Source organism: Lindgomyces ingoldianus (genome assembly GCF_010093535.1).
Source record: "Lindgomyces ingoldianus strain ATCC 200398 unplaced genomic scaffold BDR25scaffold_20, whole genome shotgun sequence".
Taxonomy (NCBI): Eukaryota; Fungi; Ascomycota; class Dothideomycetes; order Pleosporales; family Lindgomycetaceae; genus Lindgomyces; species Lindgomyces ingoldianus.
In genome coordinates, this window is record NW_022985181.1 from 788,849 (window position 1) to 814,949 (window position 26,101).

General features: G+C 34.0%; 3 protein-coding genes across 3 annotated transcripts in view; all 3 read right to left on the reverse strand.

Annotated features, from left to right (window-relative positions):
* Window positions 1-1,757, reverse strand: part of BDR25DRAFT_371623 (ankyrin) — a 3,568-nt gene extending 1,811 nt beyond the window's left edge. The window contains exon 1 of the mRNA XM_033697194.1: window positions 1,219-1,757. Within this exon, the coding sequence (XP_033546470.1) occupies window positions 1,219-1,269 (51 nt within the window). The 5' untranslated portion in view covers window positions 1,270-1,757. The remainder of the gene's footprint in view (window positions 1-1,218) is intronic.
* BDR25DRAFT_204351 (ankyrin) lies at window positions 1,557-1,760 on the reverse strand (the record flags this gene model as incomplete). The annotated part of the gene is made up of 1 exon (XM_033684435.1): window positions 1,557-1,760. A coding segment is annotated over one exon (204 nt), but the record flags the coding sequence as incomplete, so codon positions are not given.
* A 516-nt stretch (window positions 1,761-2,276) lies between these two features.
* BDR25DRAFT_263517 (ankyrin-1) lies at window positions 2,277-4,344 on the reverse strand (the record flags this gene model as incomplete). Its single annotated transcript, XM_033686823.1, has 2 exons — window positions 2,277-3,481; window positions 4,170-4,344. Coding segments are annotated over 2 exons (1,380 nt in total), but the record flags the coding sequence as incomplete, so codon positions are not given.
* Window positions 4,345-26,101: the final 21,757 nt, after the last annotated feature.

A 26,101-nucleotide genomic window follows, 5' to 3' on the forward strand; every position in this document is an offset into this window, starting at 1 on the left:
GCTACGTCTGCTCCGGTCTCAAGGAGCAGCTTGACGACTTCGAGATGGCCGGCTTTTGACGCTGAGTAGAATGGCGTCCATCCATCTTTATTGGCCCCTGTAACTTCTGCTCCCTTCTCAAGAAGCAGCTTGACGACTTCGAGATGGCCGTTGTACGTAGCAGAGTTGAGTGGCGTCCATGCGTCATTATTACCCCCTGCTACGTCTGCTCCATTCTCCAGAAGCAGCTTGACGACTTCAAGATGGCCGTTGTATGATGCAGAGTTGAGTGGCGTCCATCCACCATTACTGGCCACTGCTATGTCTGCTCCGTTCTCAAGAAGCAGCTTGACAACTTCGAGATGGCCGGCTTTTGACGCTGAGTAGAATGGCGTACATCCATCTTTATTGGCCACCGCTACGTCTGCTCCGTTCTCGAGAAGCAGCTTGACAACTGCCAGATGGCCGCTGTCTGATGCTGAGTTGAGCGGTGTCCATCCACTATTACTTGCTACTGCTACATCTGCCTCGTTCTTGAGAAGCAATTTGACGACTTCAAGATGGCCGTTGTATGATGCAGAGTTGAGTGGCGTCCACCCACCATTACTAGCCACTGCTATATCTGCTCCGTTCTCAAGAAGCAGCTTGACGACTTCGAGAAGGCCGTTTTTTGACGCTGAGTACAATGGCGTACATCCATCTTTATTGGCCACCGCTACGTCTGCTCCGTTCTCGAGAAGCAGCTTGACGACGGTGAGATGGCCGCTGTCTGATGCTGAGTTGAGCGGTGTCCATCCATTATTACTTGCTACTGCTACATCTGCCTTGTTCTTGAGAAGCAATTTGACGACTTCAAGATGGCCGCTGTTTGACGCTGAGTAGAGTGGCGTACATCCATCTTTATTGGCCCCTGCTACGTCTGCTCTGTTCTCAAGAAGCAGCTTGACGACTTCGAGATGGCCGTTGTTTGATGCTAAGTTAAGTGGCGTCCATCCATTTTTATTGGCCCCTGCTACGTCTGCTCCATTCTCGAGAAGCAGCTTGACGACTGCGAGATGGCCGCTGTCTGATGCTGAGTTGAGCGGTGTCCATCCATTATTACTTGCTACTGCTACGCCTGCTTCGTGCTCGAGAAGCAACTTGACGACTTCAAGATGGCCGCTGTTTGACGCTGAGTAGAGTGGTGTACATCCATCTTTATTGGCCCCTGCTACGTCTGCTCCGTTCTCGAGAAGCAGCTTGACGACTTCGAGATGGCCGTTGTTTGATGCTAAGTTGAGTGGCGTCCATCCATTTTTATTGGCCCCTGCTACGTCTGCTCCGTTCTCGAGAAGCAGCTTTACGACTGCGAGATGGCCGCTGTCTGATGCTGAGTTGAGCGGCGTCCATCCATTATTACTCGCCACTGCTACGTCTGCCTTGTTCTCGAGAAGCAACTGGACGACTTCGAGATGGCCGTTGTTTGATGCTAAGTTGAGTGGCGTCCATCCACTATTACCGGGCGCTGCTACGTCTGCTCTGTTCTCAAGGAGCAGCTTGACGACTTCAAGATGCCCGTTGTTGGATGCTAAGCTGAGTGGCGTCCATCCATTTTTATTAGCCCTTGCTACGTCTGCCCCGTTCTCGAGAAGCAGCCTGACGACTTCTAGATGGCCGTTGTTTGACGCTGGGTAGAGTGGCTTACATCCAACTTTATTGGCCCCTGCTACGTCTGCTCCTTTTTTGAGAAGCAGCTTGACGACTTCAAGATGGCCGTTATTTGACGCTGAGCAAAGTGGTGTACATCCATCTGCACTGGCCCCTGCTACGTCTGCTCCGTTCTTGAGAAGTAGCCCAACTACCTTCTCGTGTCCACTTCGTGAAGCAAGGTATAACGGTGTCTTACCCTCATGAACACCAGCATTAACACTTGCGCCTGCTTGAAATAATTCTTGAACTATTGTTAAGTTGCCGTTCCTACAAGCAGCTGCCAAAGCTCTTTCTTCTGAACCTGTCCTTTCATATATACCCTGGTTTCCCTCCTGTATGAGATGCTTTACTGTCTCAACCAAATTAAGTCGTGAGGCGTAATATAGAGGGTCGAATACCGTGCCACAGTTTCTGCTTTCCGTTTCATCTAATTCCCCGTCCTTTGAGTCGAACCATTTCCTCCATGAATGCCAGTTTGCGTTATCCCTATCAAATAGTCTGTTTATAAGCCTGACTATATCTGGATTCTGCGGCTCGCTTGCGACGACGTGCTGGTACCAAGAATTCGCCGCATAGTCTCGAAATGCCCCTTGAACCTTACCGGCCTCGACATGAGGAGCCAGCTGCCAAACCCTCGGAAAGTTTATGTAGCGAAGGCATGTTTTTGCTAGTATGCTGCCTTGAACTGCCTCGACTGAAGTCGACAAACGTCTGTTAGCTCCTATAGAACCCCCCTGTATCGGCAATTGTATGATAAGAAACTCCTTAACTGTAAAATGAGTTAGATGTACAGTCCTTAATCCTAGGTGTGGTTCTGACAAAGTACCCCGAACCTCTAGGAGTGATCCACAAAGGCCAAGTATTCCGCTATTAATGTAGTCTTCGTCGATTGAGTCTGGCATTTCCTCGATCGGGAGATCATCGTAATCGTCGTGAACAAGCAGAGCTTCAGCAATCTCACAGACTGTTAGCGGCTGTAGAGCGAACGCTGCCCAACGTAATATGGAAACAGCCCGGCCTTTTTTCCAGTCTGGGAAATGCGATATTTGGCTCCAGGTTCGGTCGTATAGCTGTTCAAGTCCTATTGGGGTTCCACCAATGGTGTCCTCAAGCTGCTTTTTGTTCATCCAGCCGTCCAGCGAGTCTTCTTGCATCCGTAGCCACAAGAATTGGCCATTGCAACGGTCAGCCATCTTCTGAGAAATATCGTCCTTTGTTGTTTCGTTCTTTTTAAACAACTTCCTGTTAACAATACTTCTAGAATACGCCACCGTATCAGGCTGGACGTCTTCAATAGAAATATTGTATTCGAAGAAATTTTCGCTTGTATAGTTCCAGAAACCTTGCCGGATTTGAGGTTCAATGCGGCTGACTATCATTATGCGAGTAGTTGTATCTGCAACTGCTTGCCTGATAGTTTCAAGGAACTCGGCTACGGAGTTAGGATAGCCATACTTCTGGTTCTCTCCTATCCAAATACATTCATCCAGACCGTCTAAAATAAATGTGCATTTGGGTATAGCTTGGGTGATCTCTCGGAAGATCTTGACGATAGTCGCTCGCGTTGCTTTCTGCCCATATTGGGCTCCCCATTTCTCGTAGACCACTTCAAATGCTCTTTGGTGCGATATCAACTGGAATATCCATGATCGTACCGCTACGTAGAGGTCTCCATGGCTGTCAAAGTCGGATGAAAAAAAAAAGTGCGCAAGTGGCTCTTTCAGCGTACACGAGAGATGTTCAATCACCCTGGCGCAGAGAATGGTCTTTCCAAACCCAGCGGGTCCATTAATCCAAAGAAACTTGGCAGTTCCTCCCGGGAATTCACTAGAAACCCAGTTACGAAATACAGGCCGGTCTAGGATCCAGTCGCATGTGCCGTCTAGTTTTTTGTGGATAGAGTTTTCATATTGCTCATTCGGATTATAGCTATCCAGTAGCCAGTTACTCAGGTCTCTTCGTGTCTCAGCTTTAATAATTAGCTAAAGGCTAGGAGATAGAGAGGCAAGATGACCAACCTTCGATTTCCTTCTCCATCTTGGCTAGGACTCGCTGGAATTCAGCATTTAACATCCCAGTGTCTGCCAAATTCTCTGAAAACGCCTTGGTTAGATATTTTCTATAAAAGCTGGACTTGGCTCTCGCACCATTGCCGCCAGTTGGCCCTCCCCGTCTTGCGCGTATATCCTTTGCCCCATCGGGGGGTACCAAGTTATGCAAACTCTGCACTAGCTTTCCAAATTGATCTACTTGTGCTATCCATGTTGCCTTGTCTCTTAGCGCCCATTTAAGCCGGCTTCGATGAGGCTGGGCCTTATTATTGGGAAGAAGCTTTTTCCCCGTGGAATTCGTACCTGCTCCGGACCTAGGTGGTAACAGTGTATCGTCTGCATCTCTTTGGATGTCTCGAATGATCGACAAAATATTCTTAACCGCCGAATATGTCTTCGGATCGTCGAGAGCCTCATGGCGGCTTTCTGATTCTTTGCTCTGCTCAATACCAACAGCTAGACCCCATTTCTCGAAGCGGAGCTTATCTACTTCGAACTGAGCCGCCAGATGATGCGAATCGATTTGAAAATTCTTGTAGTTATCAAGCTTCTCAAGAGCTTCCAAGCAGGTACTGAAAAGGCTAACGAGCGCTATGGTACCGACAGCTAGGCCTGCTGGTTCCATGGCTGTATACGCTGTTTGCTGCGAAACAACTCAATTTCGGAAGGTATGCGATGATGGTTAGGAACCAGGTGGAATAACTCTTGTTCCTTAGTATGAATAGGTATTTTGACGTATGCAGAGGCAAATATTCTTGGTGCGGTTAGGCAGCTATGTTCTTGGCAACCCCTCACCGATCTAAGTAGAAGAATGGTGCGCTACCGTATTTCATCGCTTAACGCACAGCCCCTCGTAACGCACACACAATGTGACGGTGCGTCACGCCACATCCTGGAGGGTAGTTCTCCCTTCAGGCCTAGGGCCTCGCCTAGGCATTGGCATGGGTATATCTTCCTTCGAAGCAGCACCTCTGCTCCTCAGTTTAATCTACACAACTAAAATCCATCAACTTTTCAATTAACATTATCTCCACTAGTATAGGCCTAATTAAGGCCGCGCTAGCGTGGTTTAAATTGCTAAAGCTTAGAGAAAAACCTAATTTTAGTGCAACAGCGAGAAAATATAGTTGTTATCGCTCTATACAATTGAAACGCCACCGCAGGGTGCAGGGCACCTATGCAGAGAAGCACAAAAATTAACTTCTTAATAAGGTATAAGAAAAGAAACTCTCTAAATACTTTAATAAGCTTTATATAAAAAAACCACTAACGTACTTTATAGGCAAGTTGCTTACACACCTAAGTTGCTTACTTTTGCTAAGACCTTACTACACTACTCTTTTTACACTAATGCATTTTTAATAACACTACTTAAACGTGTTAAAAGAACATTAGATGCAGCTTACACTTTAAGCTTTTAAATAAAATATAATACTTTTTAACTAACATGCTGCAGCTATTTATAGAGTTTTTTAAAAAATAATAAGTAACTAACACACTAGACAACCTTTCTAAGCTAATTATATAGCTAACTTATAAAAGCTAGATAATAATAAAAAGTAAGTAATTATTTAGCACATACTTAAGCTAAATGCGCAAGGATTTCCCCCCTAGCTAGCAGCTATAGCTAATATAGCTAATTCTTTGCACACTAAGCATAATATAGGCTATATTAGTATAAACTAGTCTAATATGTTTATTAAGCGTTACTTAAAGCTTAAAGTAAAGTTTAAGTATAAGTATAACTATAAAAAAGCTTTTTATAAAAATTTTATAGTAATTTAAAGCTAGTTTAACCTTATAAAGAATATTAAAGCTAAGTATAGTATTTAAGATAATAACATGTATAACTTTAATAAAACAGAGTTTATAATAGGCTAAATATCTACTAGAGTAGTTATTACAGGTTTAGAGAGATAAAGATAGCTAAAAGTAGTCTAGCTAGGTGTTACGGTCTACGGTTGGACCAGCGTAACTCCACCAGCAGTGCTCCACAATCTAGCTGGATTGGGACAGGGCTCGCTTATGGACCAATCGGAAGCCACGGAGGCAGCACAGCTGCCTAAGGTAATGGAAGAATGCGTCATCTAGTAGGAACACAGGACGCAAGGCCTAAGAGAGCTTAGCGAGTCTACACAAGCTAGGACAAGTTAGCAGTAGGACTAATTTATAAGGCTTACCTAAACTTGCCTAAACTCGCCTTAGTGCACCCTTTATATGTATATAGTTCTTACATTAAACAACCTTTAGAAGGTGTGTTTAATGTTAAGTTTATTTTTTACATAGACTAAGTAGCATTTAGCTTTCTAAAGAGCTATAATACTATTTATATATCTTGCACTATATCTACCTCTAACCCTGTCTAAAAGGACTGTTTAACCCTAGCCTCCCTACTGCTGCACATAGGGCAAACCACAATCTAGTCGCTCTTCTATTCTCCACTAGCCTATTAGCCTGTACGTAGGACTGTACACCCTACTAATTAGCCTCTACCCTCTGTTATACTTCCCTATAGGAACATTATAAGACCTAAGTGCTTCTATAAAGTAAAGATTATAACATTAAACACTACCCTCTTTAAAAAGTATAGATACCTTACAACATAATTTAGATTCTAACATAGCCTATACTGCGCTATTAAGATCTACAGAAGTTCCTACCTAAAGTAAAGCTGTCTTAGCAGAACAGATTAATTTAATCTAAGACATCATTAAGAAACTCTAGTAAATTAGTAATAAGGTTAGCAAGCTACTAAAACTTAAATAAAAGATTACTAACTTTTATTAAAAAATAGTAAAATTATAAAACCTTTTTAAACTATTAAGCCTCTAGGAAGCTACTAACTAAGCCTATTAGATACATAAACTATAAGTAGAGTTAGTAAAAATCTAAAACATCTTAACAGAGAAAGCAAGTATTTGTTACAATCCTTACTCCGGCGAAATGATATTTTCGGGAGTACGTCGGCCTATAATGGAATGTGGGTGCGGGTAAGAGAACTTAGCTGGATTGGGTGTACAGTCTGTCGAGCAGAGTATGGGATGAGGCGGGGTTAAGAGTAGGCAGGCTTGTGGTTTAACCTGGCGGCTGTATAGAGAGCTAGTAAACCTGATCTATAGGGATAGGAGTAGAGGTATATATAGTGCAAGATATACAAGGCAGCTGTGATCTAGTATAGGGTCACAGCTTCTTAGTTTAAGGAGGATAGAGCAGGTAGTCTTAACAATAAACTAAACAGTAATCACAACCTTCTAACTATAGTTGTAATTAAGACTATATACATAGGGTTTACATGCTTTGCAGGCTTGCATGCTGTTCTTAAAACTACCTGCATAGCCTGCAAGCCTACAAGCCTGTGTGTCCTATTAGACAACACACTTAGCAAAACCTTTCTCTAAAAGCTAGAGCTATTCCTTATCTGTCCTGTTACGTAATTTGTTAAGAGCAGGGCTAACTGTTTTCTATCTAATGTTGTTTAGGCTGTGTAGAACAGCCTGTTAGGTTATTACAGTCTAACTGTTAGCTGTAACACGCAGGCGTCCTTTCTAGTTAGCGTTCTTACTATTACGTTCTTTCTGTTACAAGTGTTAGATTTTCTTTTTAGCTAGTGCGTTCCTGTCTTTAAAGGCTAGTCTAATATTAATCTTTTTTAACTATGCCTTATTAGGTTTCTTGTTTGTCTGCTGTTAAGTGTTGCCTTTGTACAGTTACTTGTCTTAATCCTCTTTATTGTACTAAGATGCGTCTATATAGTGCCTGTTATTTAAGCAGGTCCTCTTACGCAATGTCCTTATTATTAGATAAGTGTGTTAAGTGTGTAAAAAAAGGGAGCTATTATAATGCTTTTATATCTAATATAGCTTAGAACTAGTTAGAGTGTAAGCGTAAGAGATTATTAGCAGAAGCAAAGGTAGCTTAAGAAGATAAAATGTGTAAGAAGGAGAAGTTAGTAAAACACTTTTAATTAATTATTTCTTATAAGAAGAGAATTTAAAAGTAGTTAAAAGTTTTAGAGAATTAAAGAGCAAAGTATCTAAAAGAAGACCTCTTATTACTAAATAAACTTAAAGCGCTAGAGGTAAAAGCAGCTAGTCTCCCTTCTCCTTAACCTATGTTAAAGGGCTAGGGACTTCCTACATTATAGACAGCTAATGCTACTGCAGTTTTATCTAATAATAGTGTTTTCTAGTCTAAGGAGCTTTCTCTAAAGTAGTTTTGTTTAGAAGGGACTCTAAGTATTTATAAAGGGCCTAAGAAGTGTTTAATAAGCTCTTAAAAGGTTCCTATGTGTTTTTACTAGTAGGCTATCCTTTTCATTTTATTAAGTATTTATTTCTTTTGTAGTTTAAGATCTTTTTTACTTTATATTTCTATTTTTCTTTTTTTTATCTAGTAGTTGTAAGTAGGATTATTTTTGTTATAAGTTTAAGTTTAAAAACATAGAACTAGGGGTGTATTTACATTTCTTTAGGTAGTTTAAGTTTATAGATGCTAGGGCGTGTTTATATTACATAGTATAGCTCTATGCGTTTCTTTACTAACTTCCTAGAAAGTCTTAGTGTCTTAAGGTCCTTTATATCTAAGTATATATAGTTATTTAGATGTATTTTTAGTGCTAGTTTTTTTTTTTTATTTACTGCTTTTTCTATAGCTTCTTTAGCTAACTAGGCTTCTTTTATAAGTTTCTAATGTAGCTCTAGGAGCTTAGTTGTGCAATCTATTGCTTCTAGGGGATTAGTTAGTTGTAAGCTGTAGGGCTTATATTATAGGGTGTATCTAAAGTTAGCTTTATATAGTGTTTCCTTAGTTATTACTAATTCTAAGGTGTTAATAACAAATTATGCTATTAGCAGCTATTTTGCCTAATTTATTTATTTATATGTAATGTACTTTTATAGAAATTTTTTAACTTCTGTGTTTACCCTTTCTGTTTGTCTGTCTATTTATAAGTAGTAGGCAGTAAAGAGTCTATAATTAATTCTAAAGTGTTTAACTAAGGCTGCCTAGAATTTGCTAGTAAATAGTTTATTATAGTTAAAGATAATAGTTTTAAAGTGTTTATAAGTAGTAAAGACATTTTTTTCTAGCTTAAATATAAATTCTTTAGCTGTAATGCTTTTTTCTAATAGCTATAAGTAAATAAATTTAGTAGTTTTATTAATAACTTATGCAATTATGTTATATAATCTTTTAGTACTAAGTTCTTATAACAGTAGTAGTCTAGTAATAAAATCTATAGTTATTATAGTCTATAGTTAACTAGGCGCTGTTACTAGTTAGAGAAGCCTGTAAAGTTTGTGTTATTAAAAATTGTTTTTATTATAAGTGTTACACTCTTATAAGACTTTAGTACATAAGTGTTTTAATTAGGGTATCTTATAAAGTATAGCAATCCTAATCTTTTTTGTAAGAACCTAATCTTTAGGTAACTAAACATTAGAGCTTTATAGTACTTTTATATAAAGTTCTTTTATTCTTGTTTAACTATTATAAGGGAACACAGTATTTGTTCTAGATTTAGTCCTCTGTAAACTATCCCTTTAGAGGTTTCTCTAAAGATTGCAAATTTTTCTAAATTCTGTTTATTTATATTAAAATAGTCTACGCGCCTGCTTAAGACGTTAGCTTGCTAGTTACTGCTTCCTGCTATGTGTTTAATAATAAAGTTAAACTAAGTAAGTTCTATAGCCTAGTGTACATGCATTAGTAAAAGTTTTTTAGTAGTAAAAAAAGTAACAAAATTTACATAGTTAGTGTAGATTATAAATTGCTAACTAAGGCCTTAAAGCTCTACCTCCTAGCTTCTGCATGCATTTACTATAGCTTTTAGTTCCTTATTAGGGATTGTATACTTCTGCTTAAGTAGCGTAAACTTTGCTAAGTAATAGGCTATAAGGTGCTATCTACTGTTCTCTTATTTTTAGAAGAGGGCTACTCCTTTAGCTCTTAATAAGGCATTAGTGTGCACTTTTGTTTCTAGTATAAGGTTATACATTCTAAGAATAGGGTAGGTTGTTATTACTTACTTTAGTTCCTAAAAAGCCTTTTCTATTTCTGTTGTCTATTAAAATTTCTAAGTTACTTTCTCTTTAGAGGTAGCATTAGTAAGAGGGAGAGCTATTTTTAAATAATTCTTAATTATTCTTTGTATGTAGCTAGTAAGGCCTAGAAATCCTTTAATTTCTGTTACAGTAGTTAGTGTTAGCTAGTCTAATACCTTATTTACTTTAGTAGGGTCTATCTTTATCTCTTCTTTATTAATAATAAATTCTAAGTATTTAGTTTCTTGTATGTTAAATTTACATTTTTCTAATTATAGGTGCAGTCTGTACTATTAGAGTTAATTAAGTACAAGTTTTACTTTTAATATATAGTCTGTTTTGTCTTCTTTAGTGTATATTAGGACGTTATCTAGATAAACAAGTATAAATATGTCTAGGTAAGAGTTAAGTGCTGTGTTAATAACTTGTTAGAAGGTTACTAAGGCGTTAGTTAACCTAAATAGTATAATAAAAAGTTTATATAGTTCTTTAAAGGTCTAAAAGGCTATTATCTATTTATGTTCTTCTTTAATTCTTATTTTATTAAACCTGTCTTAGACGTTAAATTTAGTAAAGTGTTTAGTTCCTTTAAGTTAATTTATAATATCTTAGATAATTAGCAGAGGATATTAATCTTTTATAGTGTTATTATTTAAAGTACAGTAGTCCTAGCATACTTACACCTTACTATTCTTTTTCTTTACAAAGGTTACTGCTAATGCTACAGGACTGTTACTTTCCCTAATATGTCCTTAGGATAACATTCTGTCTATATATTTCTACAGGGCTTCTTTTTAGGCTTTTATTAATAGTTATAGTTTGTGTGTTTTTAATTATAGGTTTAGTTTAAAGTTAATAGTGTAGTCCTAGGGTTAATGTGGCAGCAGTTCTTCTAGGTCTTCTAGAGTTTTAAACATGTCCTTATAGTCCTTGTATTCCTTAAGTATCTTTGCTGTTTTCTATACTATTTAGTAGATTTTAATCTAGTTAAGATCCTATTCCTTTTTAAATTCTTTAAAGGAGATTTCTTCTAGTTCTTCCTTTATCTAGTAGATTGCTTAGGCTTTAGGTTCTTAGCAAGGAAACATCTTTAGTTTTTATTAAAAGATGCTTTTAAAGTTTGCGCTAGATGCTTCTGCGTTGTTCCTATTAGTTAGAGACATAGTCTACTAGTTAATTGCTAGGTTATGCTTATAGAGCTAGTTATAGCCTAGTATTACTTAATATTTACCCCCTAATAGCAGTATGTTAAAAGATATCTAGTCCTCTATACTTTCTGCTTTAGTAATAAGCTTCTTTATTTTAAGTTAAATTTATCCTACTTTGTATTCTATTAACAAGGCGTTAGTAAGGGATACCCTAAAGAAGTTTTTCTTAGCTTAGAAAGGTATGTGTTCTTAATTAACCTATCTAGAGTTAATTACTGTAAACGTGCATCTGCTGTCTATTAGAGCAAGTCCTGTCTATTTCTGTCCTAGGCGTGTAAGGGTAATGTTAGTTGTTAGGCTGCGTCTTAGTCTTTATCTTACTGCAATAAGGACGCAGAGTTTGTAGGGCGTTTCTTTATAATTAATCCTGTTATCTTCTTTAACAGTTTCTACAGCGTTTTTATATTCTATTAGTTAATCTAATTATACCTTATATTCTTAGTGTTCTAGTATTATACACTTTAGTACTATGCATTAGGCGTTTTCTACTTTGTAATAGTATAGTGTCTAGTTGTTTTGCTAGTGTGCCCTTTATTAAAAGTAGTAGAACATGCATGCTGTCTTATTATCGCACTCTGTCTATAGTTCTTGTTTATAGTCTATGCTGTTTCTGCAATAGAGGCAGTGTAGCATCTTATAGGTAGACGTTATGCCTGCTAGTGTATTGTTATTAAGTGCGCTTCCTTATATTCTATGTGGCCACCAGCTAGCCCTATGTTTAGTTAGCTAATGTTTAATGCAGTACTTGTTACTGCAGAGGTACTAGGTATAAAGACATTTCCTAAGATTATTTTATACTAGTATTAGTTAGACCTATGTCTATCTAGAGTATTCCTTAGTTCTAACAATTTGCAAGAGGTAACTTTAGTAGGTGCATTAGAATTTATTATGTTGCTTACTTTTATAAGAAATGCAGTATTCTTTGCTTTATTAGGTCTCTAAGTCTTTACAGGTAATAGCTAGTGCTAGGGGTGGGGTGCTAGCCCTCTTCTAACATAGTTTAGGTGTTATTAATAGCGTACATTGCTAATTAAGACCTTCTTCTTTATTAAGAATTTTCTTAAACATTTTCTATTATTCTTCTTTATTTATAACTGCGTAGTGTGTTTAGGCAATTTCCTTTAGTATGTTGTAAGTTTTAACATTATTATTAATATATATTTTATATATTAATTTTTTACAGTCCTTTTAATAGTGTGTGTTGCCACATTTCTAGCAGTTTTTATAAGTAAATTAATATCTTAGTTTCTAAGCTAAGATTCCTGTTATTAGTTGTCTTAAAAGAAACTTTTTCTTCCCTTTTTTAACATTCGCAATATATGTCGCAGCTTAGGTATAGCCTTACTATCCCTTATAAGTGGCTGCTTATTTTAGTGCCCTAAAGACTTTATTATTATCTTTTACTTTAACTTCCTAGTATTCTATAGGGCATCTCTTAGATTTGTAGTTGTCTCTGCATTACTAGTAGAGGCGTTTGTCTAGCTAGTCTAGGATTTCTTGCTTTATTAGGCCTTATTCTATATGCATTACTTTTATAGACAGTCTACTATTTTTATTCTCTAGTTATTTAAAGTCTAGGCATTTTTAGTAGAAGTAGCCTACCTTTTTGCAGTTAAGGCATGCCTTCTCTTTAAGCTATTTCTTTTATTCCTTGTTTAGAGGTAGCCTTACACTTCTAAAAGTATTACTCTTTTTCTTAAAGAAGCTACGCGTGTGCTTAGTGTAACTAAGGTCTATAAGCTTTATGTTAGTTTATAGAGTTTCCTTTTTCTTTTAAAACTAGTTAGGTTTTACAGTTGTCTAGCCTTTTTCTTTCTTACTACATTACTTAGTATGTTTTTTGTTGTAAGTAAGTGCTTTCTTAACATAATCCTTAAAGCTCTTAGGCTTTTTATTATAAGTAAATTTGTTCTTTATAGTATTTAAGAGTCTTTTATAAAACATTTATTCTACAGCTTTTTTATCTGTCTATCTGCAGATAGCTAGCAATTCCTTAAAGCAGGCTGTGTATTGTTAGATAGAGCTGTTACCCTGTTAGAGAGCATCTATTCTATTAACTGCTTGTTTTTCTTTATTAACTAGCCTATATATTATAGTTAGGGCTGCTTTAAATAAGTTAATGTTATTAAAGACTTTTTATATTTCTAGTAGTAAAGGTTTACTAGTTATCTTATAGTTTATTTAATTATTAGCATAAAGTTAAAACTAAATAGTAAGTAATCTCTTTAAGTATAGGCTTATCTAAGAGATTATTTCTTTATTTATTTTAAAAGCACCCTTATTATATTACATGTAAAGGTAACACCTAGTAAAAAAGGGTGTTAAGTCTTTAGCAGAGCTGTTAAATGCTTTAGGGGGGGCTAAGCGTAAAGTCTTTTTTAACTTAATACTAGTTTTTTTTTAAGTAATATTTCTAAGGTTAGCTACTTCTAGCTGTAGGGTTTAAATTTATTAGGTGCTTAAAAGCCCTTGTTATGCTTAAAGCTAGAGGTGTTGTTTAAGCTGTTTAAGCTTATTTTAGAGATAAAGTATTTGCTAATTTTATGCTTCCTTAGTTGCTGTAAGGGTCTAGCCAGTGCTAGCAGCTGAAGCACCTGTCATACTAATGTCTGAAGTGGTAGTAGGCATACTTTGCAGGGGGTAGTGATTACTGTTACAATCCTTACTCTAGCAAAATAATATTTTTAGGAGTACGTTAGCCTATAATAGAATGTGGGTGCAGGTAAGAGAACTTAGCTAGATTAGGTGTACAGTCTGTTAAGCAGAGTATAGGATAAGGCGGGGTTAAGAGTAGGCAGGCTTGTGGTTTAACCTAGCAGCTGTATAGAGGGCTAGTAAACCTAATCTGTAGGGATAGGAGTAAAGGTATATATAGTGCAAGATATACAAGGCAGCTGTAATCTAGTATAGGGTCACAGCTTCTTAGTTTAAGAAGGATAGAGCAGGTAGTCCTAATAATAAACTAAACAGTAATTACAACCTTCTAACTATAGTTGTAATTAAGACTATATACATAGGGTTTGCATGCTTTGCAGGCTTGCATGCTGTTCTTAAAACTACCTGCATAGCCTGCAAGCCTGCAAGCCTGTGTGTCCTATTAGACAACGCACTTAGCAAAACCTTTCTCTAAAAGCTAGAGCCATTCCTTATCTGTCCTGTCACGTGATTTGTTGAGAGCGGGGCTAACCGTTTTCCATCCGACGTCGCTTGGGCTGTGTGGAACAGCCTGTTGGGTCATTACGGTCTGACTGTTGGCCGTAACAGTATTATAGCTAAGAAGACTTTAAGACTAGCCTCTTAAAGCCTTTTAAAAGATTGTTAAAGAACCTTTAACTATTTTTTATAAGATGTTACCTCTACATGTAATATAATAAAGAAGTATTTTAGACTAACATAGAAATAATATCTTAGATAGAATTACACTTAAAAGGCCCTTTTATAATTTAGTTCTAACCCTATGCAGATAACTAGATAAACTTTAAAGCAAATAGTAAAGCACTTACTTTTAAAACTAAAAAAATATTTAGTAGCATTAAAAATTTTAAAGAAGCCCTAACAGCTATTTATAAAACCTTTAATAAAAAAAAATTGCAGCTAATAAGTTAGATACTATAAAACAAGAAACTAGCCTAGTCTAGAACTATGCAGCACACTTTAGAGAACAGCTAGCTATCTATAGATAGATAGACTAGAAAGCTCTCTGCTGCATGTTCTATAACAGACTAAGTAAAGTAGTAAAAAATAAATTTATACATAGCAAAAAACTAACTACTTTTAAAAATTTTATTACATAAGTAATAACTTATAACAACTATTATAAAAAGTGTAAAAAAGAAAAGAAATAAAAAGAAACTTCTTAAAAACTAGAGTTTATTCTTAAGAAGAAAAAGCTTCTATAATATAATAAAAAACTAATAGACCTTAGTTATGTAAAGCATACATAAAGCCCCTCCTTTAAGAAGAGCTAAGTTCTAAAACATAATAGGCCGCTTTTAACAAAGAAATAATAAAAGTAGCTAGAGGACAAGGCCTACCTAAACTGTAGAAAAGTAGGACATTTCTACTAAAACTGCCTAGACTCTTAGAAAGGGGAGAATAAAAATACTACTGTAATAATAAAAGCTATTACTACTAAATACAGCCTTATAGATAAAGAAATATTAGAAAGATTAAACAATAAACTTTACTAGTAATATAAAGAAAACTATTCTTTAAACAACTGCCTAAAAATATATTAAGAAGTAGTTATTTAAAACTTTAGTAGCCTAGATATAGTATTACAGGACCTTATAATTTTTAAAGAATATAAAGAAGAAACTTAGATCTAAGGATATATTATAAATATTTAAAAAGAAGAAAAACAGTTTCCTCTTTAAGACTAAACCCCTAGCACTTTAGCAAGAGAACTCTTCTAACAGTTTTAAAAATGCAAATGCTAGAAATGCAGTTTATAATATAACTACTTAAGCTATTACATAGTATTACTTTACTAGATAAATATTAGCAATAACTACTTTACATTTAACATTATATAATAAATAGCTAGAGTTAAGTATAATATTATAGATAAAAAAATAATAGTAATTCTTTGTTAAGATTAGAGATTAGAAACTAAAAGGATTAAGCAGACCTGCTAGGTTTAAAGTCCTAAAGCTAGTACCTAGAAAGCCTAAGACACTGCTCCTAAGCCTTATAATTAGCAGAAAGGCTTTAGTAATGTAACAGAGCTACAGTCTATGCGCACTCTATAGAAACAAAACCTATAGCACTAACAACTACTAATAGAAAGGGCATCCTGTTTAAATAGTACAAACACAGGAATACCTACAGTAGACTTAGAAGAGTCCCCTTAACATATTACATAGACCTAATAATTATCTATACCCTTAGTACTAATGCACGTAACAGTATTGCATTAAGCATTAAAATAATAAGCATAGAACAGGCTAGTAGCCTACATAGGAAAAGAACTATAATAGTTGCCTATAGTAAGAAACAGCCTTAGCCTACAAAACTATAAACTATTACACCTGCTAAACTGCCCCCTTACACAAGCAGAAGAAATAGGCAGCGTGTAAAGAACAAGACAACTACAGGTTCTACTACTTTTAGTAGAAAGCAGCAAGAAAAGAAGACTACTTAATGTTACATTACCTAATTAAAGATTATAAATGCAAAGCAGCTAACTGCTATAACTAAAAACATTAAATCTATAAAAAAAAAATAAGTTTAATAATAACTTATAAAACATTAACTTATATTTTTTTTTTAATAAAGAAGTTAAATATAACGTATTAGCAGTAATTGCAGTAAGACAAGGGGCAGGACACAGCCTAATAACCACCTTTACATACAAAGGATAGCCTAAACTAGCCCTTGTAGATAGCAGATGCACCTTTACTGCTATAGATAAGGATTAAGTAGATAAACAAAGCATACTATTCTATATAAAGAAAAACCTATTTAAGGTAACTCTTACTAACACATTATTAATTAAATATAGTAGAGGATAGATTAACCTAGAAACCTATAAAAAGGACCTTAAAACCCCTAACACAAGAGACTAGAGGTTTATAAATATACTCTAGCTAAAAGGCAAGTACAACGTAATCCTAGGCTATAACTAGCTTAAAACTTATAATCCTGTAATTAACTAGAGAACTATAACTATAAAAACTCTTAACAACTACGCATATATAACCTAGTTAGCATGCTATAATAACTAATACTTAGTCTATAAATAAGTAAAATAGGGTAGCAGTTACTACTCTAAGAAAAGAAAACTCTAAAAATTCCCTTACTAAGAGCTAAAAGCCTAGGTAATAAGAATAATAAAAAAAGAACTTAAGAAAGTCTCTTATAAAGAAATTAAGGCTAATAAGAATGTAGAATAAATTAGTGTTATCTAAACCTAGAAAGAAGGCTGCATCCTAGCTAAATATAAGGATTATAAGGACATGTTTAAAACACTAGAGGACCTAGAAGAGCTACTACTACACTAGCCCTAGGATTACGCTATTAACCTAATAAAAGACTACAACCTAAAAACCTATAAGCTTTGCCCCCTAACGGGGGCGCGAAAGAAAGCCTTATAAAAATATGTTAATAGAATGTTAGTATAAAGCTATATCTAAAAAAGCTATAGCTTAGTAGCTTTAGCTATAGTTTTTGCAAAAAAAAAAGAAGAAAAAATCTAAGTCTGTTAGGACTATAAGACCCTAAATAATAACATAATCTAAGATTAGTTTCCTCTACTAATTATATAAAATATTATAAACTAATTAAAAGGAACCTAGTACTTGTAAGGCCGGATGTCCCAGAACGGGCCAGTATGGCCTCACCTGACCTGTTTGGAGGTCGTATGACCTGTGCTTCGTATATAAGCATGAATCCTGACAAGCGAAGCTTGGCAGCGATTCGTCTCTCTTACAATACACTCCTATCTTTCTCCGAAAGCTTGCTCTCAGTGCTATCCGTGCTACTTACCATCCCATCTTTACAGTACTTTACAAAGTTTAACGTACAAGACAGATTTAATAAGATAAGGATACAGAAAGAAGACAAGTAGCTTATAGTGTTTAGGACCCTATAAAGACTCTATAAACTACTAGTAATGCTATTTAGCTTAATAAACGCCTTAGCAACATTCTAATAAATTATTAATATAGCTTTTAACCTATATCTTAATGTCTTTACTCTAGTATATTTAGATAATGTCCTTATCTATTTAAAAGATACCCTAAAAGACTATATATAGAAGGTATAAAAAGTCTTAAAACAGCTTAAGAAATACAGACTCTACCTACAGCTTTTTAAATGCAAATTCTACATTACTAAAATAGAGTACTTAGAATTTATAATTAATAGAGAAAAAATAAAGATTAACCTAGCTAAAGTACAGAAGGTACTTAAATAGCTAGAACTTATAATAGTTAAGAAAGTAAAAGAATTCCCAGGACTATTAAGCTATGTTAGATAAATAATTAGAGACTACTTAAAAATTACTATACTATTAATAAACACTATAACTAAGGAATAAGTAACAGCAAAATTTGTTTAGACCCTATAAATAAATAAAGCGTTTATAGCGCTAAAATAAGCTATAACTGCTAAGCTAGTGCTAAGAATGTATAACCTATAGTTAGATACTAAGATCCACACAGACGCATCTCTAGGAGCTAGCAGAGCTGCGTTCTATTAAAAATAGGAAGATAGAAAATAGCACTTAGTTGCGTACTATTTTGCTAAGTTCTTAGGACCTAAAGCAGGTTACAGCATACCTAATAAAAAGCTAAAAGCAATACTAAACGCTGTAAGAGTATAGGCCACAGAACTACATAGAATAGTAAAACCCTTCTATATTATAACAGACTACGCAAATCTAGTTACATTCTTAACAGTAAAAAAGCTATTACTAATGCATATAAGATAAGTAATAGAGCTTACATAATTTAACTGCATTATTAAGCATGTTCTAAAAACACAGAATTAGTAGGCTAACGCCCTTAGCTAAAAACTAGACTACTTTAATAAAGAAAAAGAAGGAACTAAGAAGTTTACGCTCTTTAAAGAAACTAATAAAGAATAGATCTATAATAGCTCTAGACTTATAAAGAAATTCTACATACTTACTGCAAATAAGTAGAGATAAAAAAACCTAATCTAAGAATATTACAAATCCCTAATGTTTAGACACTCTAAAATAGGCACCCTTTAGAAGAAGCTAAAGGCTGCTATACTATAATAAATACTAAAAGTTAAGCAGCTATGCATAGAGGTGCTTAGAGAATGCAACACCTGCAATAAAAATAACCTATAAAGGCACAAAACTTATAAGTACTTTTAGCTAATTAAAGCCTTAAAGCTACTATAAATAATAATTATAATAGACTTTATTACAGAATTACCTCTGTCTAAAGAACTAGGGACAGACAGGATGTATAACATAATTATAGTAGCCTTAGACAAAACTACAAAGTATCTGCACACTTAGCCTTTAAAAAAAATAATAACAGCTAAAAAATTTATTTATAAATTAAAACAAAATGTAATATTAGTGCATAGATGCCTAAAGATTATTATCTTTAACTAAGACAAGTTGTTTACTAGCAGTTTCTAAAAAGCAGTAATGCAGCACTTTAGTATAACACACAAGCTATTAACAGCTTACTACCTGTAAACAGACAGCTAAACTAAGAGAGCAAATGCAGAAGTAAAAAAATACCTAAGAAAGTACATTTTTTATACTTAAAATAACTAGGCAGCATAGCTTCTAATAGCATAGCTAGCTATTAATAATGTAGAGTTAGCTATAATAAAAGAAACACTATATAAAGCTAATTTTAGATATAACTTTTATTTTACATTATATAGGAACTAACCTATAGACCTATAGGAGTTAATAGATTAGCTAACAGACCTATAATAGATACATAAAAGATTAGCTATAGAAGCTAGGTCTAGCAGGAAAATAATAGAGAAGTATGTAAATAAATTACAACAACTAGGACTAAAAATCTACCTTAAAGATTATGTGTATCTTAACACTAAGAACCTTAAAACACCTAGACCCTCTAGAAAGCTAGCAGAAAAAAGAATAAAACTATATAAAGTCTTATAGACCTAATAGGATAACTACAAGCTTAAGCTTCCCCCACACATAAAGATACACCTATAGTTCTATACTTCTAAATTAAAAAAGGCACCTAAAGAGATTCCTTTATCTACGCAAGGATAGGAAGATAAAAAGATAGAATATAAAGTTAAACACGTTATTAGTAATTAAAAGAACTAGAAAAAATTCTTAGTAAAATAGAAAAAGTAGCTTACTAGTAAAAACACATAAAAACTAGCTAAGAATTTACAGAACGCGCAGCTATTAGTATAAAAGTACCTCTAAGCTTGTCTAAAAGAAACTAGCTAGGCAATAAGGCACTTATATTAAAAGGAACAGCTACGTTATTACTAGATAGCAGCAGCCTTTAGAAACAAGTCTTAGCTAATAAAAGTTAAGAAAAGGAACAGCTCTTTACTTTAGCCTTAAAAGCTTTTATATTGTCTAAAGAAAAGAGATCCCTTTTTAAGTACTTTACACGCTAAGCTTCTAGTAAATCTAATAACTTTTAGATATAATCTTGTCTAGAACACTCCCTATTTCTTGCCTCTAAAGTCTTCTAACTCTGTTGCAACATCTCTTTTTAAAAATAAAGTTACTTCTATTTTTAGACTAGTTGTTTATCTAATAGCGCGTAGTTCTTAGCCTAAGAAGCCTTAACAGAATAAAGAAGTTCCTCTCTCACTCTCTCTAGGCGCTTTTACGCAGCGTTAGACATAAAAGTGTTGCACTTATTATTCTTTTTTACACACTTAACACACCTATTTAAAGATAACATTAGCACACATAATAACTCTAAAAATTAGTAAGTGCTGCAGGGCCTTATCTTTGTCTAGTAAAAAGGATTAAAATAAAAGGCAATGTAAAGATAATAGGATAAACAGGACTAACAAGCTATTTAGTATAAAAAAAATAGAAGTTAGAGATGCCTTTTAGTAGGTAGGCGCCTACTTTATAAACAAACTCTTACTAACACAGTTGTGTAAGCAGAGCAGCAAGGACGCTGCTAGGGAGAAGAGGCAGCGTGTTACAGTCTACAGTTAGACTAGCGTAACTCTACTAGCAGTGCTCTACAATCTAGCTAGATTAGGACAGGGCTTACTTATAGACTAATTAGAAGCCACAGAGGCAGCACAGCTGCCTAAGGTAATAGAAGAATGCGTTATCTAGTAGGAACACAGAACACAAGGCCTAAGGGAGCTTAGCAAGTCTACATAAGCTAAGACAAGTTAGCAGTAGGACTAATTTATAAGGCTTACCTAAACTTGCCTAAACTTGCCTTAGCGCACCCTCTACATGTATATAGTTCTTACATTAAACAACCTTTAGGAGGTGTGTTTAACATTAAGTTTATTCTTTACATAGACTAAGTAGCATTTAGCTTTCTAAAGAGCTATAATACTATTTATATATCTTGCACTATATATACCTCTAACCCTGTCTAAAAGGACTGTTTAACCCCAGCCTCCCTACTGCCGCACATAGGGCAAACCACAATCTAGTTGCTCTCCTATTCTCCACTAGCCTATTAGCCTGTACGTAGGACTGTACACCCTACTGATTGGCCCCTACCTTTCGCCCTACTTCTCCCCTAGGAACATCATCAGACCTGAGTGCTTCTAAGAAGCAAGGATTGTAACATCTTCTTATCTAGGCCTACGTACTAAACACCACAAGCTAAGGCAGCGTAACTAGTAAGTAGATATTATAATATAAGACTACACTAAACAGCTTTTTTTACACTAATACGTTTATAATAACGCGCTACTTAAATATATTAAAAAATTATTAAATATAGTCTATATTTTAAGCGTTTAAATAAAATATAATACTGTTACAATCCTTGCTTAGTGGAAGCACTCGGGTCGGTGTTGTTCCTAGTGGGGTAGGACGGAAGATTGGGGCCGACGGCAGGGTGTACAGTCCTGCGTAATGGCTATTAGGCTAATAGAGTAAGGGAGGGTCACTAGATTGTAGTTTGTCCCTATAGCAGCAGTATAGTAGCTAGGTTAAACAGTCTTGTTAGACAGAATTAGAGGTATATATGTTACAAGATATATAAATAGTATTACAGCTCTTTAGAAAGCTAGAATGCTACTTAGTCTATGTAAAGAATAAACTAAATATTAAACACACCTCTTAAAGGTTGTTTAAGGTTAGAACTATATACATGTCTAATAGTGCTAAGAATAAGTTGAAAGAGTTTGCTAAGTCTACAGTACAGTAAACTTGCCTAACTTGTTAAACTTGTTTAACTTGCAAGGGCTACTATTATCATGTCGCACATTCTTTCTGTACCTAGTTCCTTTAATAGAGGAAGTCCTGTTATAAAATCTATGGTGATTATTGTCTATAGCTGCTTTAGAGCTTTAATTAGTTAGAGATATCTGTATGTTTTATGCCTTTAGGGGTTGTTTCTATTACATGCATTGCATTCTCTAAGTACCTCTATGCACAACTGCTTTATCTTAGGTATTAGTTAAAAAATAGCAGTTTTTAGCTTCTTTTAGAAAGTGCTAATTCTAGGGTGCCTAAACATTAGGGATTTATAGTATTTATAGATTAAGTTCTTTTATTCTTGTTTAGTTACTATAAGCGCACAGAACTCTTCTATAGGCCTAGGTCTATTGTACACCAATTCTTTCTCTGTTTTTTTAAAGAGAGCAAACTTTTTAGTTCTTTCTTCTTCTCTATTAAAATAATTAGGTCTCTAGCTAAAAGCGCTAGCCTACTAGTTTTATGCTTCTAGAACATGTTTAATAATGCAGTTAAACTAGGCAAGTTCTATTACCTATTATATGTACATTAGTAACAGTTTCTTTATAGTTAAAAATGTAACTAGATTTATATAGTTAGTTATAATATTAAAACACTTTTCTATTTTATGTAGTTCTGTTGCCTATATTTATACTGCGTTAAGTATTACTTTTAGCTCTTTATTAGGTATGCTGTAGCCTGCTTTAGGTCCTAAGAACTTAGCTAAATAATATGCTACTAGGTGCTATTTTTTATCTTTCTATTTTTAATAAAGTGCTGCGCTGCTTGCTTTTAAAGATGCATTTATATCAATCTTTATATCTAACCTTAGGTTGTACATTTATAGTACTAGTTTAATAGTTACAGCTTACTTTAATGCTTTAAAGGCATTATTTATTTATAGAGTTTAGATAAACTTTGCAACTACTTGTTTCTTTATAGTTATGTTAGTTAATAGTAGGGTAATTTTTAAGTAATTCTTAATTATTTGTCTAACATATCTAGATAGTCGAAGGAATCTCTTAATTTTCTTAACTATTATAGGTTCTAGCTATTCTAAGACCTTTTATATCTTAGCTAAGTTAATCTTAATCTTATTACTATTAATTATAAATCCTAGGTATTATATCTTAGTAACATAAAATTTGCATTTAGAAAGCTGTAGGTAGAGTCTGTATTCTTATAGCTTCTCTAAAACTTTTTATACTTTCTGTACATAGTCCTCTAAGCTGTCTTTTGTATAGATAAGGACATTATCTGAATATACTAATATAAAGACATTAAGGTATAAGTTTAAAGCTGTGTTAGTAATTTTCTAGAATGTTGCTAAAGCGTTTGTTAAGCTAAATAGCATTACTAGTAGCTTATATAATTCTTATAAAGTTTAGAAGGCTGTAAGCTATTTATCTTCTTCTCTTATCTATATTTTGTTAAATCTATTCTATACATTAAACTTTATAAAGTACAGAGTTTCTTTTAGTTAGTTTATAATGTCTTATATAATTAAAAGAGGGAACTAGTTTTAAATTATATTATTATTTAAAGTTTAATAATCTTAATAAACTTAGATTTTTCTTTTTTTTATAAAGACTACTGCTAAGGCAACTAGGCTGTAGCTTTTTTAAATGTAGCCTTATGCTAACATTTAATTAACATATTTCTATAAGGCTTTCTTTTATATTCTTATTAGAGAGCAGAGCCTGTAGGTCTTTAGGTTAGAATCTTTTATTAGGTTTATAGTGTAGTTCTATAGTTAGTGCGGGGGCAATTTTCTAGAATCCTTAGGTGTCTTAAACATGTCTTTATAGTCTTTATATTTAGTAGGAATAGCATGTTCTTTCTAGATTCTATAAACACTAATCTATTTTACATCTTTATTAGCTTTAAGTTTCTTATAAGAAACTTTTTTTTATAACTTTTACTATTCTAGCTTTTTGTCACGGTATCCTCCCCGGATCCTAGACATAACTGTATTAGACGCGTACTAGAGTATTATTAGTGCACGTTTAACACAAACACAACACAACACAGACATAAACTTAAGCATAAACTGCTTTAACACTAACTAAACCTAAAATAGGCTTAATTTATACCTAAAGCGCTTAGACTTCTAAGCTAAGTATTTAATTACTAATTTCTTTTTAAACCTTTCTGTTCCTTACACAACATCTTGTACCTACTATAATACCTTACATAGTAATTAAACTAGACCTCTGTAAAGCTCTATAACCTTACTTATGCATAATTATAACATTACGTTGTGTTAAAACTCTAGCTAAGAATAGCCTCTAAATTTAATTTAATAAGCTTAGTACTTACATAACTCTAAGCTATTAAAGTAAGCTAAAAAGCCTTCTAAAAAGCGCTTACTTTATAAGAAAGCTGCTACATTGCAAACTTAAAAGCTTTTTAAAAAGACTTTAAAGAACAGCTTTGCATTATTAAGCAGTCTGTTTCTACTTTAACTCTTGTTATAGTAGTAGAAACTAAGAACTTACTAGCCTTAAAGCCTACCTAGAAGTCTAGAGATAGCTTAACTTCCTCCTATCTAACACTACTTACAACTTATAACCTTTTTAACCTAGTAATAAAATCTAACTAACTCCTTAATCCCCTACTGTTTAATAGAAAATAAAAAGACTTACCTTCCTTCTTATGCAAGCTCTAATATAAACTTAAAGAAAACATAGACTAATTCCCCTCTAAACACTTTTAGTTACTATATGCCTACTTTTAACTTAACTGTAACATAACAGCCTTAATTAACTTACTAATAAATAAAGATATTATTAACCTAAATTAATTTATAGCGTTTTTGCAAGTAACTTATAAAGACTTAAATAAAAAGTTAACAGCCCTAAGTTACCTAAACACCTTATAATAAAAAAAAAAAAGCTTTACTTTACACTTTACTAAGTTCTGCTAACTTGCATTTAATATAGGCCTAAATAAGATAGGTCTAATTACAGCTTTATGTAACTCCCTCTTAACTAAACTGCAACGCGCTATAGTAGAAGAACCCCTCTTAAACAACCTTAACGCGTATGCAAACCTAATTGCTACCTATAATAATGTCACAATTGTGCACAAGTAAGGTTATAGAGCTTTACAGAGGTCTAGTTTAATTACTACGTGAGGTATTATAGTAGGTACAAGACGTTGTGTGAGGAATAGAAAGGTTTAGAAGGAAATTAGTAATTAAATACTTAGCTTAAAAGTCTAAGCGCTTTAAGTATAAATTAAGCCTATTTTAGGTTTAGTTAGTGTTAAAGCAGTTTATGCTTAAGTTTATGTCTATGTTGTGTTATGTTTGTGTTAGACGTGCACTAATAATACTCTAGTACACGTCTAATACAGTTATGTCTAGGATCTAGGGAGGATACTGTAACAGTACCTCCCCTCTTATTAGGAAAGGAATCCTTTACATTAGTAGTTCTAGTATTAGGTTGTCTTTGTTAGGGTACAGGTTTAGTTTAGATAGGTATTAGGCGTGGAATTAGGTTACTGTAGAGTTCTTTTATAGGGCTTCTGCAGGTTCCTACAACAGTTTATTATATCTAGTCTATTTTATAAAGTATTTATAGATACATTTCTTCTTATTAAACTAGATCTATTTAATGTCTTTTATAACATATTTTAGTTTGTTATTTATAATAACAAGTTTAAGTAGCAGGTTTAGCTGTCTAAGTAGATAGTTAGATTTAAAGGCTGCTTAGCGCAGTAATAATACATAGAACACAGAGTGTATTTTTATGCTGTTAGGTAGAATTAATTAGTAAGCATATAATAAGACTATATAGGCTACTATAAAAAGGCTAAGGTTTTTCTAATTAAGTTTTTTTAATTATTAGTTTATTTAGATATTTCTAGCATCTAGCTAGACCTTCTTGCTAGCTGCATACGCAGGGGCAAGGGTTTAGGATTAGTTTACGTACTCTTATTAAAAAGCTTAAGCTTATATAAGCTCTTTATAAATATATTTAGATATATTTTAGATTTTATTAATAAGTTTATTTACATCTGTTACTTATATAAATTAATAAGTTAGTTAGGGGGTATTTATAAGTAGTTTAAATCCTATTTAGAGGTAGTATTTATAGTTTACTAAAAATAGAGATACTTACATTAATTTAGATGTTATGTTATTAGCTTTAAACTATGCTATAGCTAACTATTTTACCTAGTTATCTTACTAGTAGTTTGTATACACTTATAAAACTTATTTTATTATAGTGTTTATGTTCTTAGTCTAGCTATTAGTCT